The 20992-nt window shown below is 47.9% G+C and overlaps 1 protein-coding gene across 2 annotated transcripts in view; it reads right to left on the reverse strand.

The window, feature by feature from the left end:
• The window catches only part of COL5A1 (collagen type V alpha 1 chain), a 147733-nt gene that overhangs the window by 50057 nt on the left and 76684 nt on the right, over nucleotides 1–20992 (reverse strand). For both annotated transcript variants that reach the window (XM_082775611.1, XM_082775610.1), the window contains exons 11-21: nucleotides 20857–20919; nucleotides 14168–14242; nucleotides 12788–12880; nucleotides 9898–9954; nucleotides 9711–9764; nucleotides 8838–8891; nucleotides 7994–8047; nucleotides 5954–6007; nucleotides 5082–5135; nucleotides 3657–3701; nucleotides 837–890 (exon numbers count right to left, since the gene is read on the reverse strand). In XM_082775611.1, the coding sequence (XP_082631737.1) occupies nucleotides 837–890; nucleotides 3657–3701; nucleotides 5082–5135; nucleotides 5954–6007; nucleotides 7994–8047; nucleotides 8838–8891; nucleotides 9711–9764; nucleotides 9898–9954; nucleotides 12788–12880; nucleotides 14168–14242; nucleotides 20857–20919 (657 nt within the window). The remainder of the gene's footprint in view (nucleotides 1–836; nucleotides 891–3656; nucleotides 3702–5081; nucleotides 5136–5953; nucleotides 6008–7993; nucleotides 8048–8837; nucleotides 8892–9710; nucleotides 9765–9897; nucleotides 9955–12787; nucleotides 12881–14167; nucleotides 14243–20856; nucleotides 20920–20992) is intronic.

The raw sequence follows: 20992 nt of genomic DNA on the forward strand, positions 1-20992 counted from the left end.
TAACAAAACGGAGCCTGTGCCAACAAAATAATCCCCCTTGTAACAGAGGGCCACAAAAAAAGGCAGCCAGGGTCACGTCTGCCCTGATCATCTTCAGTGAGGGTGTAATGTGGTAGATGGTCAATGCAAACCTCCTGCTGGGGCTTCTGCGTTCACCCATTTGCTCTAGGGCACATTAGGTTATCCATTTTTAACAGCATGCTCATGTGAGACCAGTTTTGCAGCAGATCCTGAAGCCTCATTTAATTTCAGCAGACTAGGAGTTCAAAGTGAGGATGTCTCCACATCCCACGAGGGGTTAAGGACCTCACCACGCTCACCATTAAAACCCTGACCCCCTCAGCTCTAGCAGCAGTCCAGAGTCCTGTTTGTAAATCCTGGGACCTCAGTGAGCTGCAGTGCTTTGCAGAAGGAGCCCTTACATCAGCACTTCCCTGGCCAGCAGTGCACGACAAATAGGGTGGCTGCCTCCTGCATAAAAACTGCACATTCTTGCCTTGGCTTTTGCCTGAAACCTGAACAAACTGCTTTGAAGGTTCAACACCCTATAGGAAAAAGTTAATAGCAAAGCCACCACGTTAATAGCTCTCATTCTGCCCTCCCAGGCTGAGCTAGGCATTAACTTCTACTCGGGTGAGCCAAATTTTGGGCTGTCACATGCAGAGGTGACAGCACTGAAAACAGGGCAGCAACTTTGAGCAGCAACTTTTATGAACACGTCTTCTCATGGCACAGACATATAGAATCGTGCAGATGCATCATCTGCTTGAACGACTAATTGGGGCAGGGTGGTTTGGCTGAGATGACCCAGGAAGGCAGCAGCCCCGGGAACTTACCGGTGGCCCTGGTGGTCCTGGTGGCCCCTTCGGTCCCAGCAGTCCTCGGGGTCCCTGTTGGAGCAAACAAGCAGGGTTAGTGCATCCCGTGCTCCCCCATGGGTGCCAGGCACTGCTCTGCCCAGCACAGCATTGGGGCTGGCCACGACCCTACTGGTTTTGCAGTAACAGCAGCTGTCTGGGTTAAAAAATCAGTAAGAGAAATCCTGTGTGCATGCACCCTTGAAATGCTTTTTGTCGAGGTAATATCCATGCATACAGTTATCCCCTGGATTGGAAGAAGGCCCACTTCAGCCACTTTTTTTTAATTTTTAAATAATTTAATCATATTCCTGGATTACCCTGTAATGCACACAATGATGCAAAACGTGTCACAGCCAAGTCATTCCAGCCGGAGAGTGCCATGAAGAACGAGCTTATTCCACTAATGGATCATTAAGGTTAGCATTTCTAAATCTCTCCAGACTTAATTCTGGTCATTGACAATCTGTACAATGAAGTAAGGCTGGAAAAGGTTTTAAGCCTGCAGCATAACAGTGCATTTTCAAAGGCATTTGGTTCTTAAACCACACCTTGCCATTCCTAGCTTTCTCACCAGATGAAACCTAGCATCATCTTCAGGGAAATCGGGGAGATTTGAGTATTGCATTGATGTGTCAGGAGAACTGTATCCATGTGAGAGAGTGAGTCTGACAGCTAATGCTTCAATGTACTTTCCCTGACTTTGCAAACCCCGCTCCAGCAGCCCCTCTACCTGGTGGGTTTGCAGCAAAAGGAAAGAGAGGGGGCCTTGTGTGCCCACCTGAGCGCTCAGATGCAGATCTGGAAGCTCATCCTTTAAATTCAGGCCCTTTCTTCAATTAGAGATGGTAAAAGGACCCTGGACATTTACAAGGCTGGTGTTCATTCACTGTCACGGAGGAAAACTGTTCTTGACTGATGGGCAGTTTTATCTGTCTGCCCAAATATTGCACATCTCTTTTTATGACGCAGAGGAATTAAAATGAAATGTTAGAGGACAGAAGAGCAGACATTATGAAAGGCTCTGATCTCAGAGGCCACGGGGATTTTGTTCCTGCAGAAAAGCAGTTTGCAGGGCCAACGGGATGCATGGGCACGGGGCCCTTCCCAGCCACCGGGGTCCTGCAGGGGCTGGGGCCTTTGTACCCTAAGCCCCAGGAGAGCAGCTCCTTGGCTGATGCTTGTATAACCCAGCTATGGAAGGAAATGAGGCAGGATGAAGAGGAACGAATTTCTAAGTCACACCACTAGTATCAGTTACGATTAAATTTGGTAAGACCCTATTTTGGCTCAGGGCAGGTAAAAACATGCAGATTTGGGACATGTATTTATGACCAGAAGTTTCCTGTGATGCAATTTAAGCCTTTCCTCTGGCAACCACTGATATTTTTTCTTGTATGGCTGCTATAAAAATAAGCTTCCCTGCATGCACGATCATCATTTAAGTTCCTCTTTTGTTACTCTGTTACCTGAGCATATAAATGCTTTTAAGAAGTTAATAACCCATAAGTTATTGCTTAGACATGTGCCGAGGAGATAGCTGGGTTGATTAATCTTTCCCAGAAGTTAATCAGACATCTCGTCTATAATTTAGTTCCAACGAGTCCGTAAATGCCAAGCCTTCCCTTTCTCATGTGAAGTGTGTCCAACAGTTCTCATCAATTACTCTCGGGCCACCATGCTGGGCCGCTCAACAACAAAATAAGACATTTTGAAAGCAAAGCTGATGGCCAATGATAGATAGTTAATGTTCTTTTTATAACAAAGGAAGTGCGTTTGGGATACTATGAGCAGCCAATGACTGTACTACACTCAGAAATCTACGGTCAGCCAGAAACAGAGTTCATCGTTGCCAACAAAATCAGAAATCGTTGGTGCTGGGGACAGAAAATGCCTTCAGAGTCTTGATTTGAAAACCCAGCTGTTTCTTTTTGGTGGGGCGCTCCCCCAAAACACTTGTTGGGATTGTTCAGGAGGTTTTTGTTCAAATCATGAGCATCTCCTTTTCACCTTACTGTTGATAGGAACTGTCCCCTTCGCTAGCCCTGGCCTGGCTGCTCCGGCACTAGCAACAGGATATGGAGCTGCAGGCCCAGACACTGACAAACTCTGCAGATTTATAAAGTTGTGTGTGCTGTGAACAGAACACCAGCCCCACTAAGGTCATGGCAAATGTCCCCTTGTGTTCAGTCCTGCTAGGACTGCATCCTAAGATTTATATGGGATCACTCACACTGCACTAAACTAGGGGTGCAGGTGATGAGCCGCATGGCTGATTGCTGCCATTGCCCCTGCAATAGCAGACAAAACCATTCCTCACTGCTGTTTGCTACTAACACTCACAAAACTCACATTTCACTTACACTCAGCATGCACACTTCACACCCCAGCCCACTTACCTGACTCCTAAACAGTCCAGATGGAGGATGCATGCAGGAAAAACGAGAGACCAGCCTAAGCTAAGCTTTACCTTTAAAATGACAGGGTTTAAATTTCAAATATTAGCCACTGAGCAAATAGAATCACCGAGAAGTTTGCTCATCGGTAATACAAGATCAGAAAGCATCTTCTCTCCTCAGTAGGCATCTTGGTGAAAAAAGTAGATGAGAACTGTTAAGGCAAAGAGACTCCCAACCATTCACTTGGATCTTCAAGCAGGAGAAGCTGTTCCCTGCAAGAACTCGGGGGTCTTGATTAGCACCACAGGAGCTGCCCCATGGGACACCTAAAGCACCCTGATCATGTCCAGCCCCTGACCAAAGCGGTGCTGCTGCACACCGAGCCCCAGGAGGTACTCACAGGCTCTCCAGGCAGCCCTCGGGGTCCAACTTCTCCATCATCTCCCTGCTCGGCAGCGAAGGCACAGAGGGAAGCAGCAAAAGAGACAGAGCAAAGCAGTTATATTTCAGTCACATCACAGGTGTTTCATTCTTGTTAAATAATAATCACACCGAAAAGCAGCTTCCCTGGAGTAATAAAAGGGTAGCCGTGCATAAGGAAGACCTCGTAAGCCGCGAGACTAATACTGCGTGTGCAGAATTTACCGAGGATTAGAAATGCTGTATGGATACTTCATAATTCATGTCAGTGTTTATAAAGATGGATTTTGCTAATAGCCAAGATACTGTAGGAACAATTCGGGCCATGTGAGTCAATAACCACAAGATTTAGTGCCTACTGAAGGGGAGCATGGGAGCGCTGCCCGGGGAATTTGATTTAGCCAGATTAACCCACTGGCTCCTCAGATAAACCAGAGGCATCAAAGGGGTAATTCTTCATCCCTCCACACCCACCTCTTGTTGATGCCCACCGATGGTGCTTCCTCCAAGTCATTTTTAAACGACCTAACACATGAGGCTCCCCCAGGGACACCGTATCACAACCCAGCACGCCCACACCCAGGAAATCAATCCTAGCAGCCAGCCCATGCAAACCCTCCTCTGCTGCTGATAAAATGCATTCTCTTCCCCTCAGCTATGCCCTCTCTTCCCCTTACATGGTTTCTCTTTCTCTTTAGGATTAAAGTTCTCCAGAAATTTGTTCTTTCCCCCAAAGATGCAAGTTAGGTCTTTTCGACTTAAAAGCCCTTTACATCCACGACTAATTAATCCTCACAATTTTGTGGTCTGGAAGGCATTATTATCTGTGCTTTAGAGATAGCCAAAGGTGGAAAGAGAACATTGTGGAGGGGGATTAGAGCCTGGGAAATCCATACTCCTCCAACTGAACCGCACACTTCCCAGAACTACACATTCAGCATTTGCAATCTCTTCTCTTAAACCGTCTCTTCTAGGCCTGTATCACTTAGTTTGAGCTTTGCTAAAGGCCTTGCGATTATCAACTGTTGCATGGTGTTAAAGTGAACAATTTAATCTTTGATTCCCATGTCTATCTGGAATCCCTGTTCCCCAAGTCGTGCTGCAATTTGCCATATCTTAGAAAACAAGCAGCCCACATCGTCAATGACATGATTTTTCATAACAAAAACAGAGTTTTTTGACCAGATACTTAAAATCCTCATCACTTTTCTTCCTCCCATCTTGCTCTGTCTGCCCCATGTCACTCTCATCCCGTGGCACCACGCTGCAGGGACGAGCTGCTGCTGCTGCTGCTGCAGGGGATGGCAGCAGGCAACGTGCGCCCGGTGCTGCCATCGCATCTGCTTCTCGTTTACAGGGCTCAGTTATGAATTCAAAGGACTGCTGCAGACACAGACAAACTTACCCTCTCCCCATCCTCTCCGGGAGCCCCTGGGGGTCCATGGGGGCCTGGCTCGCCCTGTGAAGGAAAGGCAAAAAATCCTCAGAGAAGGTGGACAGTCTGGCAATGGAAAACATTGGGTAATAGCGAGAAACCTAGCAACAGGCTTGCCTTTTCTGTCTGCACCATGTGCTGAGGATGCTCGTATCCTCACTTTCCTGTGCATGAGGCACAGGATTTACTCGTGACATCTCACTAGGGGTCTGCGAAGCAAGCAGATACTGTGGCTCCTTCAAGAAAAGGGGACTCGGGCTCTGCACACAGATATTCCTTCACCCAAGGCATCCCACTATCTCACATCTCGCCAATTAAGCATCTCTCTCAGGCACTGTCTTGCCTTTCCTCTGTAGCTTGTAATCATAATGCGATCTCTGCGTCTCAAGAACTCCCCTGCTTTACAAACTAATGGTTTAACTGGGGAGACAGTGGCTCTCTCTAGGGAGAGGAGGCAGCCTACCAAAATAACTAGCTTCTTGCTTTTTTCCCCATTGTTTAATTATAAGCCAAAGCGAACTATCCCATTGTGTTTTTGGCAGTTCCCATCCAGATCTGCACTAAAAGCAGGTTTTGCTTCTAATTTTTCAGTCTGCATTTTATTAAAGTGATCCCCCCCCTCCACTTTCAAGCAATCCCAGAAGGATTTTGCAGCTTCCCAGGATGTGAGTGCTGTGCCTGGGAGCAATGCTGTGACATCCCACATTATCCTTCAGGACACTCTTGTTCTCGTTGCACTGTTCTGGCTCATCCCCAGCAATAGCTGCCCTCCTCCCAGCCATGTCCTCCTGCCAAGGTTTCATTACAGACTGCAGCCAGGAAACAAGTGGAATATAACTTACTCTATTTCCCTTCTCACCAGGCAAACCAGCCAAGCCATCAAACCCTCGGTCACCCTAAAAGAAAAGCCAGGTTAGTACACGTTTCCACCTGCTGTTGAATATCTTTCCAATTTGTTTCCTTTCTGTGTCAAGGAGGGATTGATTTTCTCCCTCAGACATTCAGCCTTCACCTCCCATCAGACCAGTGATGATTTCAAAGTTATAGATTAAAAAAAAAAAAGAAAAATGCTCAAATAAAGCCATTTTACCTCCTCCCTTTTCCTGCAGCACCTACAGACTTATTATTTTTCCATGTGAATTCCGGAGTCCCATCATCTAAAGCATCTCAATTCTGGACAGGTTATTCTAGTGCAATTTATTTCATTTTATTCCACAGAATTACAAATGATGACCCAATGGTAGCCAGTTGGGCACCAGTATTCCTGCCGACAGGTCCCCAGACACCACCTTGGCCTCCACCACAACCCATCCCATACACACCCCTCTAATCCTGGCCAAACAGGGCTTTGGCCGTGCTGGGGAGCACGATGCCAAGCCCAAAATAAGGAGCTGTGCTAGGAGGGCGGGCGTGTTGCTCTGTGCTTGGCACCACGCTGGGAAAACAGAAGTCGTGCGGACACACTGAGCACACAGCTGCTCGCTCCTCACGTCCGCTGCCCAGCTCTGCAGATGTTCCCGAAGGAAACGGGCAACTCTTTGGGAAGCTGAAGTGTGAGGAGGAAAAATTAAAACCCCAGTAGTTCAGAGAGCTTCCTGGGGCTCAGACCAGCATGGGTCCCCCAGCGCTGGGATGCAGCCAGGTCCTGGTGAAACCCAGCAAAGCACAGCAGGGCTTCTCCTCTGCACAGCTGCTTTTCCTCACTGAATTTGTGCCCTGTTCCAATTCCCTGTATTCTGGGGGGAAATAGGAGCAGGAATGCACTGAGACAGACTGTCTGTGAAAGCCTCAGCTCTTCAGAAAAGGGAAGTCCCAAAGGCACCTGCAAACTGCGGGTGATGTTGTCACACAACACCTGGCACAGTTAAAAATGAAAGTCCCATTTTCTTTGTATAGTGAGGAACCCCTGGTCAAAAGGCACAGCACACACTAGTGGTAAGTGGGAAGAGCACCACTCCTTCCTCCCACAAACCTTTTACCTACGAACGAAGAAGTTGGTTACAACAGAGCATTTTGGAGGATAAATCGACCTGGCCAAGGCTGACGGAGATGCACCAGGGTAACTGATGGCTCCTTCGTTTTTGTCAGCTCATGGGGCGTTGCTCTGGCTCTGCTCACAGCAGATTTAGCTCGTTTCCAGAGCTGCTCATTATTCTGTTTTCCCTTCTTCCCTGGCATACACTCCTTGGAGGGCAGTTGATGCTCATTAAAGCACTTTACTGGATAAATGATTTGCAGCCTCCTGTCTCTGTATCAAAACCCCCCATCTTTTCCAGCTTTAAGTATCTACATAATAAAGTACTTAAAACCTTTAATACATGATTCCCTGAGCAAACTTTCTTTGCATTCAATTTCAGTGGAACAGCTCCTTCCTTGCTTGATAATACCTGCAGATCACAGCTGAATGAAAGGATTTTGTCTCAAAGATAAATACAAGGCATTAAAATTCCTCACCACGCCTTCTACATTTCCTCACCCACTTAATAGGTATTTTTTGGTAGTTATATTTCAGGATATTTCCAACTGCTCATTCATGTTTGTTTTTTGTAATTAGGATTCTGAAGTATTTGTTCTACAACTGCAGCCAAGGGAGCATGTTTCATTCTTAAGGGGATCCAGCAATTTAATAAAGTTGCACCAAAAAAAAAAAAAAAAAAAAAAAAGGAAAGAAAAGAAAATACAATCTCTTGCTGTTCTGCCTTCCAGGTGTGTGTTTAATTTCCCTCAGCTCTCAAATGTGGAGCCCACATCTTCACAGGAGTCGCTGGACCATTTCAGCCACCTCCTCCAAGCAAAGAGGGCTCCTCCTGCAAGGGTCCTCCCGTTCCTGCTTGCTAACCAGCTGATGCAAATTCCAAAAACACACAAAGACGTGACGCTACCTTTGGTCCTGTCTGGCCTGGCATTCCCCGGGCACCATCACTGCCAGCTCGTCCCTGCAGCAGAGAGAAGCAAAGTCAGACACAAGGGGTAAAGTAGGACTGCGGAGACATCTGCTCTTTGGTCTGTGGCTAAGCAAAGCTTTATTGAAGCTAAAGCTTGCCAGCTGGGCAGCAACTTCCCTGGGCAAAGGGAAAATGTTGCTCTGTTCTTGCAGCACCATCCTGGGTCAGCCTGGTGGGCTGGAGTATGGCAAACAGCAGGGAAGCTGGTTCACAGCATGGACATTGGGATACAGTCATCAATTTGAAAAAATAACCTTCCATTACACTTTAAGATATGCTATGTTGATGTTCACAAATTGAAATGAGATAAAAGTTTATGAAAGCCGGATGTGAGTCACACAAAAAACTTCTTAATTTCTTCCTCTGGTAAGCTTACACAAAGAGCTGGAGGACTCCGTAAAATAAAAATCAGCATTTGTGCAATGGGAATGTCAACAGAGCAAGTGAGCACTGCTTCTGCCAGCTCAGATACCCCCAGGGACCAGGTCCTCGCATGCTGCAAAGACCAGGACTGCCCGAAGCAGCCCAGGGTGCTCCTGCAGCTCCCACCCCAGCACCGTGGAGCAAAAATCTGGGAACTAAAACATGGGAAGCATGGACATGCAGCTCTTCCCATCCTCCCTCCTCCCTACCCCAAGCTCTTATCCCCGCGTGTGTCTGCCCAGCTGGACCGAGAAGGCCTGGACCAGCCCCTGGCTGGCCGCCAGCCCACGCTTGTGCAATGCTCTCAGCGCTCAGGAATTGCTTTGGCCGCGGGACGAAGCGCTCCCGGGACACTCACCCTGCGGCCTGGCTTCCCTGCCGGGCCGGGAGGGCCCTGGATGCCTCGTGGACCCTGTAATGCAATGAGGAGAGAGAAAGAAACGCCGTCAGCCAGCAGCATTACAGACGGACCCCGTGCAGCTGGCCGGAGCAGCGGCCCCACAGGCATCCCCAGCCAGGCCCCATTGGGGTGGTGAGGGTCAGAGGGGTGACAAAACACACAGGGTAGATGCAGGATTGAGCATGTCTGGATGGGAGTTGCATGCGTAGACCCAAATGTAAGCCTTCACCCTGTGAGCAGCCCTGCGCTTGTCACAGGCTCAGGGTGGTGGAGACAAATCCCTGCCCCCCATTAGAAAATTTCCCTTTGATGCAGGATTTACGACTCCGGAGGACAATTTTGTGAGCAATAAGGAACTCCCCACACTCCAACATTTCTCATATTTACAAGGCCACCCACACCACATCTCTTTTCCAACGTTTGTGGCCAGGGAATGGCTGGGGCCATGGGGAAGGCAAGAGGCTGGCGCACCAAGGAGCCCCCTGCCCCTCAGCAGCCTGCGGGAACCCCCTCACATCATGCCTCTGGGGTGCTCACAGAGGGCCCTGGGGGAATCGAGGGCCTTCAGGACCCCTCTGTGGATGCCTTTGCAGGAAAGGAGAACCACCTGCAGAATTTTACGCTGCTGGCTTGGAATTATGCCTTGAATCTGCGCTTGGATACTTGAAGGGACATTTATACGTGGAACAGATGTTCCCACACCTTCCTGGTTTCAGTTTGCATTTGTAGGCTCTGAGCTGCTCCCCCACAGCAGCCCCTGAAGCAAGGCTGGCTGCTCCACACCTGCATTTCCCCAAAGCCCCCGCAGCCCCCCGATCTTGCCATACACACCTGAGGCCCCATTTCTCCAGCTTCGCCCTTCAGTCCTCCACTGCCCGGGGGTCCCTGTGGGCAGAGAATGGGATTCACTGCATTTTGCCACAACAGAACCAGAGGGAAGAGCCAAAGGGCGTTAAGGAGAATGACAGTAGGTGCTGAACCAGTGCCAGCTTCGTTCTCTCCTTGCTTCTTTACTCACCATGGGGCCAGGCCGCCCGGTCAGACCCATTGGGCCCGCGGGTCCTCGCAGTGCCAGCTGAAACAGAAAGAGAGATGCTGCTTTAATTGTGTCCCTGTGTCACTGCCTCAATGGGACATGGCCACACTGCACCATGAGCTGCGTGTTCCCTGCATGCTCTGAGAACCAGGAATCCTTGCAGCTATTTCCATAATCTCAATAAATTTGATCAACTGATCAACTTCTTCTTGCTTCCACAAATGGGCCAAACCCCTGGTTGGTGGCGGTCTGCTGAGAGAATGTACGGACCTACAGCCCAGCTGCCTGCAGCCCCATACAGGTAGATACCTATAAACACCCCGCTTGAGACCCATGGCAGATAGAGAGCACAGATTTTCCTGCATTTGAACCCTTTTCCAACAATACACAAAAACAGAATACAACGGGCACTTTTAACAATAATCTACTGAAGGTAAATGACAAAACTTTACCCAAACATGCTACAGGGGTTTGCTCACATCCTGGTTTAGGAGGGCTTTTTCTTTATGAAACTAGCAGTTTAATTTTGGAGGATTTTTTCCTTTTTTTTTTTTTTTTTTTAATTACTACTTAGCATCTTCCAAATAGAACAATTCAATTTGCAGTGGGGGGTGTTTAGCTCAGTAATTAAGGAGTCATGTAACCATGCATCAAGTCGGTAATTTCTGTGGAGGGTAATGGGGCCGTCCACAGTTCATAACATCACTTGGACAATTTGTTCCCTCGTGACAATTCGACACTTTAAAAGAGTTGTAATTATCTGTGTATAACAGGAATTAAAATCTATCCGTGACTGAACTTGGAATTGTGTAAATATTGCACAAATGCTGGATTATGTGGCATCTTTTTACAACTCCCCATTAAAAGGGAGCTGCTCCGGAACACTGCTGGCTGGGACAGTGTCTACTTTCAGTGTCTACTGAAAGCCAAATTTTAAGGGAATAAGTCAACCTAATAATGCAATTAACAACACCACCCAAAAAAAAAAAAAAAAAAAAAAAAAAAAAGGAGAAAAAGAAGCACTTCCCTCTGCAGGACTCTTTTTTCATTCCTGCCACATCCCATAACTTCTCCACAGAAAAAAAATTATCTCCCTGTCCACTTCAGTATCAGGGTTTTCAGCTGAAATTGCCTGATGATAGGTTGATGTTTGTCAAGAAATGGATCTTTCTGTTTATGGAAATTATCAAATTTTCATCCACAGCCCAAAAGTTGCCCAGGATTTATTATTTTTTTATTTTTTTCCCAACATTTTACTGAAAATTAAACAAACAAAACACACACACACAAAAACAAAACAGAAAAGAGAATTTTCTTGGGGGGGGGGGGATACTTTGTTTTTTCAAATCAGTCACTATTTTTGACAGGCAGAAGAAAACAACAACAACAACAACAAAAAAAGGTCTGAGAAAGCAGATGCTTCTCATGAAACGTTCATCTGGTCAAGAAAAGCAATTTCCCAGCAAAATAAATGCTAATGGAAAAACTGTAGGCAGCCTGGAAATTAAGACTGACGAGGTAACACAAGAATCATAATCCACCAATATCATTCTCAGAGTAAGGTTAATGGATAGGAAAATGCAGTGGCTGGTGGCATCAGGGCCCTGTGCTCTGCCTGAACATGAGAAAAATTGAACTCCTTAGTTAAAGGAGAGCTGGATGGAAAGCAAAATAGTCCCAGCTGAGCCAAAGCCCTCATTATAAACCCAAAAGGGCATGTGTCACCCAGCTGGGTGGAGATCCTAAAGGACTTTATTTCACTCAAGGGTGAAAGGAATTGCTTTTTAGCCCATCAACAATGTCTGAGCTACGAGACCCAGCTGCTGGCAGACGTGGGCTTTGGATGCTGGGAAGCACAGCTAAGCTATGTCCTTTGATGGCTGCATTTGGCTGGAAGAGAACCAAAGCGCCCCAAAGCCATCCCCTTTCATTTTTGGCCTTGCTAAACCATCTTGTATTTTCCCCTTTACTGCTCAAAGCCAGGATCTGGTCCTTCCTGGACAAGACTGGTGCAAATAAATCAGAAATGCACTCAAGGGGTCCTCACGTTTTCCCTTCTGCTATAATTGTGCCTGCTGCTTTTCTGCTTTCAACGTGCTAATGATCAAATGTAACCTCAGACGAGCACTCATGGAAGGGAAAATTCAAAGCTGTCCTGCCTGGAAATGAAGTCTTATTTTGAACAGCTGAGGATGGAGCCTTATACACTGACATACTCATCCAGCTAGGGAACAGGAATTGTACTGGGAACGTGCATGGCCCATCTTGTTTCACCAGTGAGCCTAAATAATAAACACGGCTGGGGATTATGTGATCACTAATCAATAAGGTCATTTGACAAAATAAAACAAAACAAAAAAAGGTGTAGATATTCATCATGTATTTTCAATAAATATATTAAAGGAAATTGCAGGCTGCCTGCTGAGATTCATGGAGCTGGGAACAGCTTACATCTGTGACATACATTTAATTATTGAGTGAGATTTGCTGGAAAAAATGAAAGAAAGAAAGAAATCCCCTACAGCATATGCCACGACTTTTCATATAGATTCTCAAAACTGTCAGCATAAACAGCAGAACGCTGCAGCAGGTTTATGTCTACTTCCATCAGCAGAAGGCCATCTCCAAGGTCCGTAGGTAATTTAAAACTGAGTTTTTAGAGCCTGGCCTGTTGCTGGTGCTCAATAAAATGCCAAGTCATCCAGGTGTCATCCCCTCAAGCCACGCAGCAATCCCACCTCAGACCTAGGTCAAGAGACTGTTACCAGCATGGATGGTGCAAACATGGAGACATCTCCTCTGAGAAGTTTAATCTTGTCTTCCTCATCAAGACAGACCTGCTGCAAGAGACACCCCGCTCCCCTTCACTTACCCTGGCCTGCTGCAGGATGGCTTGGGCTTGGGCCTCCTGGGCTGAAACGAGTGGTCCTTTCGAGCCAGCATCTCCTCCTCCGCTAAAGCGGAACTGATGGGAACAAGACAGAGAAAGCAGGTCACGGGGTTGCTGTGTCTCCATACTCACGCTAGCCTGGTTCCTAAATAGCTCTGTTCAGCACGACTGCCCCAGGCCCATCGGTGTCCTTCCAGACCACCCCATTAAGCAGCGTGCTTTCGGGTTGCACAGCTCGCCGGCGCACACGGACTGTTTCCCATGGACGTATCCACACAGCAAACGCTGCCAGGCCAAAGCATGCACAATAGGAGGCCTTGCAGGCTTTGAACTGTAAGGACCTCATGCACCACTGCTCAAAACTAACGCCGAAGTTCTCACAGGCCTGAGAGCCCCCGTGCAGATGCTGGTGGAGATGGGGTTGTATCAGGTTATTGGGCTGGAGCTGTCTCGTGGCCATGGGACCGAGGCTGCCTTTCCCAAGCATGGCAGCATACTTCAGGGAAACTCATCCTAATGTTTAAGCCATGATCCTTACACGCAAAGGATTCAAAAAAATAATGATTATTTTTAATTTTCCTGAACTTGAAAGGGAAGGAATTGTTTAATGTTTTCTTCTGTCTCTTCCATCTCCAATTCCTTAATTGCACGTGTTTTGGGGTTTTGCAAGAGGAATTCGGCAGAGTGCAGAACCTACTTGGAAGGCTCTTTCACCTCGACTTCACCTCTGCGTCTTGCTTGGTTGGCTCTAGGTATACGACCACATGAACTTGGCAAGCAGATCCAAAGAAACAATTTATAGGCCTACGGTTGGTTTCTGTAGGGGCCAACAAATGTATTGTAATGGCCAGCTAAGCTCCGTGTTGAGCACTTGGCCCAGGCTCTCCTCGGCACCCTGCCAGTAACCTACACACATATCACCCTGCGATTTGGAGCCCGTACAAGAGTGCTGCGGTTTTTCACTAAAGCCTCTTTCCCTTTGGTACCTAACCACTCATTTTCAACAGCTGGTTTCCTGAGGGCTTTTTCTCACATCAAAGGAGACACAAAATATAATCACTCGCTTAGTGTCCCGGGATCAAGAAGACTGACTTGGTACTTGCTAGCTTCATGTAAAGGAAAAAGACAGTGCAAAGTAACCACTGGTTGTCAAAAGGGACCAGATACTAAAACCGTAAGAACCTGGATGAACTGCTATGAACAGCCATTAGAGGTTCCTCACCTTAAGAAGCAGGGTAATGCCCAAAATTTGGCCCTTGGAGATGTCTTTAGTTGCTTCCTCATGACTTTCACCCTCCACCACTTAACTCCAAGGAGCCCAAGTCATTTAAATGCCTTTTTGGGGGCTATATTTGTACTTACAGGCAACATAAGCATTGTCCCTGGTGGTCCTGGTAAACCATCTGCTCCTGGAAGACCTGGACGGCCAGGTGGTCCCTATAAGAAAGAGAAATAAAAATAAACTTCTGTAATACCATCTTAGTTATGGTTGTAAAGGCGTGTTATGACACAAAAGGCTCCCTATCTTGACAGCTCATGTTGAGCACGCTGGCATCCTGATGGTCTGGCAAATTTTGTGGAAGCACATCTGTAAGCGCACATGGTTTTTCTTAGTAATTCCCTCTCCTTACATCCTGGCCCCTATATTTTCAGTGTCTGCCATAAGCAATATTTGAGTGAACAATAAAACCCTCTGCGTTGTTCCAAGTCAATGGAATCAATGTTTAGTAGAGTCTCTTAAAATCTATTAAAAAGGTATATGAAACTTCATAACTCAGGTCAGCGAAATAGAAATGTGGAAAGATAAATACATTTCCGTGCATGTTCAGTCATCTGGGTCATTCCATTTTTCTCTCTTCAGTCTTTTTTTTCTTTTTTTTTTTTGTCCTGTGAGGCTACTTCTGTCTACAACGAAGTGATCCTGTCAGCAGCTGTAAATCAGCCAAACTCCGAGGATCTCAACAGAGCTGTGCTGATTAACATCAGCTGAGTATCTTTAACTTACACTAAAGAAACAAGTACGTAATAAAAGATGTATTGATGAAGCCATAAATAATCGAATATGGCCAATTTCCATAAGACAGCCCACAAATTATTCACACTCACAGTTGTGGACTCGGCAATAAGTTTAAGTTAACCCAACTTTTCACAACCATCCAGCAAGCCTACATACAAACGAAGATGACATCCAACCACTCGGTGAGCATGCAGAATTGCAATTTTCACACCAGCTTAAAGGGCTGAGAGTGGCTTGATCTTGACCCAGGAAGCCTGGTGCTCTCTTCATGGCAAGGCAGACAGAACTGCCTGGCCAGAAGCTCAGGCTTGAGGACTTGGACACTCCCCTGGTCAGTAAATGCCAACAATAAAGTCATCTGTGGAGGACCAAAGCCCTTAGGAGGGCAAGCGATAAACATCCACATTAGTTTGTATTCTCTCCCATTTGTCTGAAGCTCTCAAACCCATCCAGACACCAAACAAAAGGGAAAATAAAATCCTGCCACAATCCCAGACACCTGTGGACACAGAAGAGCCAGCCCTTGTCCTGAGAAGATGCGTGCTCACCATACAATGCAAAGGAAGGGGGGTGAAGCTGGGAGAGGGAGGAGGAAAAGACAAAAGGGTACAAAGTCCCTAAAGCAGAGGATTTAGAAAAGGTAGTTGAAGTGTTTCCCTTGCCCCATTGTCTTGCTTTCAGATCTGGGTGCTCATTGGGTCTATTTCTACGAAGGAGGCATCTAAAAACATCCTTCAGATCTGCCTTGGTTTGGGCTGAAGGTCTCAGGCCATACTGGAACTGACGTTTTCTTCCCCCACATCTCATCTCAGCCGTGCAGCTCTCCATTTCTGCAGGAGCAGCGGACTCAGCTTCACCTCACACCTCTTTCCTCCCTCCCTTACCCTCCCTGCCTTCCTTAACCTACCATCTCCTTCCTCGTCTCCCTCTTAAAAAGGAACATAAAGCATTCGAGCCAAAGTTCCGAGCCCTAAATTAGAGCCCAGCCCTGGGGAACGACAGCCACCGTCACCCCACCCCGCGGGGCTGTTCCCCTGCCCTGCACCACAATCACAGGGCAGCGCGGTGCCGCGGGCCAGGCGCCCAGCTCCGCACTGCAACCGGCCCGGAATAACAACGCTGCTCCCAGCGCCGCAGCGAGCCAGCGCTGCAGCCCCTGATTTATCATCAAAACCACCCAACGGCTCCCTCAGCGCCGAAGGAAGGCTGCACGACACGCCAGCCCATCCATTTTTCAAGACAAGCTCATGATGTTACATTCCTGGTGTTTACTTAGTCTGGCCGACACCGGAGTCCCTGGCTCTGCTGGCGAGGTGCAGAGGGCAGCCCCATCTGCCGCACCAGCAGCATGATAAATAATTTAGGCCAGGCTCGTCTTTATATAATAAACTTTCTTCCCTCTCTTCCCTCTCCTTTAGCTCTGGTCCCCCGTATGACGGATCAGGAATGAGCTTGTTTATCTCTTGTTGTGTACTCTGCCCGACAAATGTTGGCGGGGTGTTTTTCTACAAAAACGCCTCGTTATGTTTCAGGTTGGGTGCGTGAGGTCTTTTCCTTGCGGGGTGGAGCAGTGGGGGGCAGTGACACGGAGGAAAAATCCAAACCACAAAGCACTTTGTAAATTTAAATTGAGGCTGGGTTGCAGAAACCTCTGAATGCCTTTAAGAAATGCAGCACGTCAGACCCTCCGTTGGTGTAAATCTGTGTCACTCTCATTATGTAAACAGAGATCTGCTGATATACAGCAACCAGGGATGGGAACTTCAACTTCCATTTGGTGCAGTGCTCCAAGATGCCACGCTGAGCACAAACACTAATGCAATATTTCAAGGGAACGCTTAACCTCACATCTGTGTTAGTTCTCATGATCATCACATAGCAGACAGTGATGGACAGACACACGGTGGGTGTTGAGAACAGTGCCCAGCAGCAGGCACACAGACCCACCCACCAGCCTGCAGTTTTGAGCTTCAAGTCAAGGATTATTTTTCTACCCTGGCCATAGAATTTCATGAGAAAAGATCTTTCTCACAGCATTTAGGGTTTTCTGTGTAAGGCACCGCTTGCAGTCTGATGGAAGAAAGGGTACCCTGAAAGCTTCGAGCCTTTCAGAACCGCAGGAAGGATTTTAGGGATCCTATTAAACTCTGGAGATGAAAAACTATTCTCAGTGGAAATAAGGCCATGGAGACATTAGGACTGCATGAGGTTGGGAAATGTAATGATGGCTTTGAGACCAGCTTTTGCTCAGAGCTGGAGGGAAGCTGAGCAGAAGCCCAGCAGCACCAAGGCACCCACATTTATTTCCCAACACACAATAGGGTCAGCGACCAGGGTGAGATTTGTTATACTGCTACAGACCATCTCGTTTAAAATTAAAGATATAAATAAAAATCTCCCCTTTTCTTCATTCCATTCTGGAGTACCCACAAAACAGCTCTCTGGCCTCCTAAGTGCCATATTTCCTTCTTCCCACCACTTGAAAGAAACTCCCCATCAGCCCTCTGCTACCTCCCACAAACAGGCTGCTCTGCAGCTTTGCTGGTGATGCGAGCTCCTCTGTGCTTTGTAAAGTAACTGGGATAAATGAACAAACTGACATGATGAATAAAACAGAGCTAAATGAGTGTTGGCCAATATTAACATAGCTGAATATTGTTGGTATATTAATTCAGTGCACCTGCCTGATTGCAAATAAGTCCTTATCAGATGCTGGCATAAGAAATGTTCCTCACTGTACACATATAAGTGCCATGTAAATTCATGAGCTATGCGCAGGGTTAATAATAAACAAATTAAAGAGGAGCTGCTCTAATTGAAAAGAGTGTTTTAATACAGTTTCAGTTCCTGGCTCTGCAAGTTCATCACTTCTCCATGCACAATATGTTGGATTACATTCTGTTCTGGACACTCTGTAAAAGCAGGATGTGCTGTCTGGGCTAGAATGCAAATGAAGCCTTTAATTTCAGGGTGTGTAATGACAACATCAGGGACAGTGTGTCTGCTGCTGGTTGGCTTTGCACGGCCGTTCAGGAGGAGCCCGGCCAGCAAACATCTGCATGGACAAGCAGCAGAAGCGCTACCTCCCTCCTCATCAGGGTCAGCACCCATCCTGGCACACAAATAATTGTTAGGAGCAGGGGAAGAGCATCAAGGGGAGTAGAAGAGCAAGCTGGACAACATGTAGGACCCATGGAGGCTGAACGTGAGGGCAAATGAAGACTACCAAGGGCTGTGTTGACTAATCCTAGGCTGCTGCAAGATTTGTGCTGCACAAACATTGCTGGGACCTTGCCCGAATGAACTGTGGATGGTCCCCTACAAACTCCAACACTGAAGGATGCAAAGCCTTGCCAGGGCAGTGCAGGAAGACCCAGATCTGTGGTGGCTTGAGGGTTAAGCAAGCCTTGGAGCGGTGGCCCTGGCACCCAGCCGCGGGCTCGTGGCTGCGTATTGACTTTCTGAGCTCGCAGACACCGATCGATGGAGCTCAGGCAGGGCCTCTCGTTCTCAATCATGTCACAACCACAAGAAATGTTACTACTGTTCCATCAAAAAAAAACAACAATAAATACACCAGGAGTGTAAATGAAGCGAGGGTCTTTACAGAAGGGCTCCGGGGGGTTGTGGCAGCACGGCAGCCAGCGAGCTCCAGCCAAGGCCCCTGGGACCAGCAAGGCAACCAAGAGCCTTAATTAAAAATATGGGGCCCGAGCCAGGTTGACTGCCACACGACCCCAACACCTAAGCAATCTCCTCAAGTACACCTGAAAACCACACCAGACACCTTCCAGTGCAGGCCAGCAATGGTTTTATTTCTCCCAACACTTGCATTTTGCAACACGCACGTCCTCAGGCTGGGAGGTGAGCAAGGAAGGTTTGGAGCCAGCTGGTTGCCTCATCCTCCAGCAGGCAGGAAAGGTGGCAGTGCAGCTGGTCCTGCTGTGCCCCAAGCATGGCAGCCAGGCCACAGGGGACATCCCACAACAACGGGGTGTTGCTTTCAGTGAGCACCAAAATGCAGTTCCCCATCTCTTGCTTTTTTTTTCCTGGTGAATGGGTGGGCTGGAGAACCACCTCGAGGGGTGGGAGAAGAAGGGTACAAGGGCAGTGCTGGGGAGGACAACAGCTCAGGGGGACGTGGGGCATAAAAGAGACCCAGGAGTGTTGTTCCAGAGTGACCCCAAGCCTTTCCTCCAAGGGACGACAGCTTTTAAAAGCTGAGGGTAGGAGAGACTGGTGAAAACCAGCTCAGCCCCTACTTAATGCAGAAAGCCTGGCTACAGAGGATTTAGGGAAGAACATTTAGCTGTTCTAGCTGGAGTTTTCACATTGTGCTTCATCCCATCCTAGGGTGGAAATGTGCTCAGCCCTTTCCTGAGGGGCTGCCACTGGTGCTGCCTGCCTGCAAGGGTAAGGAGGAATAAAGCCCAGGGGATGTGATGCAGACCTGATAGTTACTGCAGAGGCAGCCATGCAAACCTCCAGCATCGCTTAAGCATTACAAACAAAGCTACACTGAGCTCCTTTGTAGCACAGAAATCTCGTTCTGATTCTCTGCAACGGAACAAATCCTCCCTCGTGTTCATTCTGGGTCTTAGGTTATGCAACTGAAATAGAAAATAAAGTGGAAAAAAGACAAACAGCAATGCTACAACATGAATCCTTAACAGGAGTCGCAGCAATTAGCTGTGCTAAGATGTGCATCAGAACAGCACAACACCCTTGTCGGCATGGACCTTCCCATTTGAGCCTGAGCAGCTTCTCCCATCCTGTACAGACAAAATCCAAGAAACTCAGCCAGCAGAGCAGGAAACCCTGCAGATGCAGAGGGTCTGGGTCTCTCTATCCTATCCCTGATGCAGCCCAGGGACAGATAGGACAATTCCCCACTCAGAAAGCAGCTGCTAAAACAGCTGAGGACGCCGTGGTGTGTCAGACCCTGCTACGTTATCTGCCAGGAAAAGCTGCTGAGGCCCTGGCCATCAGATTGAGGAGTGTTTGCTGATAAGCACTCCCTCCATCGCCGAGGCATTCTGCATTCACCGGGTGACAGCACTGACAGCTGCGGGACGCGGTGCATCCAGGCACATCTCCTGCCATCAGCATCACTGCTGCTCTCCTCCCGCCCCCGCTTTCCCAGAGAAAGGCTGGAAAAATAGACCTCCAGCCAGCCTGCCTTCAAAGAGCCATCTGTAGGCATGCTTTCTGCCCTTTTGGTCACTTAGACTGTGTGCCTCAGGCCACAAAGTGCCCTGTCCTTAGGGCCGCTTTTATTTTTAGGTGGACTTCTAGCGCCCGCTAAAATTGCTCCCAGCAGCAGCCCTCGAGCCTGACGTGGCCCTGGACACTTGCCTTGGTGCAACTGCCTGGCCCCATTACAGCTCGTTTTGTTCAGAGAGGACAAGCCAAGCTTTTCCTGCATGCCTAATGCTTGCACACCTCTTGCTGAGCTGAGGTTTGAGTTCAGCAGCCCTTAAAATAGGGGTGAAAAACACAGCGGGATGGTGGTGCGACACCAGGGGCTGTGCTGGATGCAGCCAAAACCAACCCCTCTGCTGCAGGACCCGCACCACCAGCTGAAATGAGGATTCAGAATCACAATGAGCTCCGTTTTTCTGTGCTCATGGCTGTTTTGTGTGCTGGCTCACCCCGTTCTCCCAGTGCCCAGCTCCCGTGCCCTAATGACTAATAACATGCCAAAGGGTGCAGGCAGAGAGGAGAGGGTTTGTCAGCTTTAGTCTTGGTTTTAGCCTGGAGAAAAGTGCTTAGTGCTGCTCACTACCGTGGTTAGTCCCCAGCCACTTGTCCCTGGGTGCAAAGGTCTGCCCTTTACCCTGGCACAAGCATCTTTTAGGGCTGACATCCTCTTCACCCAGCTCTGAGGTGTTAAGACCAAGGACTCAGAGAGGGAACACCATCAAACGCCTCGTGCAACCAGCAGAATTTAGGGTTCCAATAAGGCACCACAGTCCCGCTTTGAAGACAAAAAATGACAAAAGGCTTCTAAGAGGAGAAAAACAGGGGTACTCACTCTCTCCCCAGGGTCTCCCATTTGGCCCACGGGTCCAGTTGGTCCTGGAGGTCCTGGAAGACCCTAGGAGAGAAAAAAATAATAAAAATAAGCCACTGAATGAAAATGTGCATTATTTGTAACGTTCATAGAAAGC

This window comes from Aythya marila (genome assembly GCF_965140915.1).
Source record: "Aythya marila genome assembly, chromosome: 19".
Lineage (NCBI taxonomy): Eukaryota > Metazoa > Chordata > Aves > Anseriformes > Anatidae > Aythya > Aythya marila.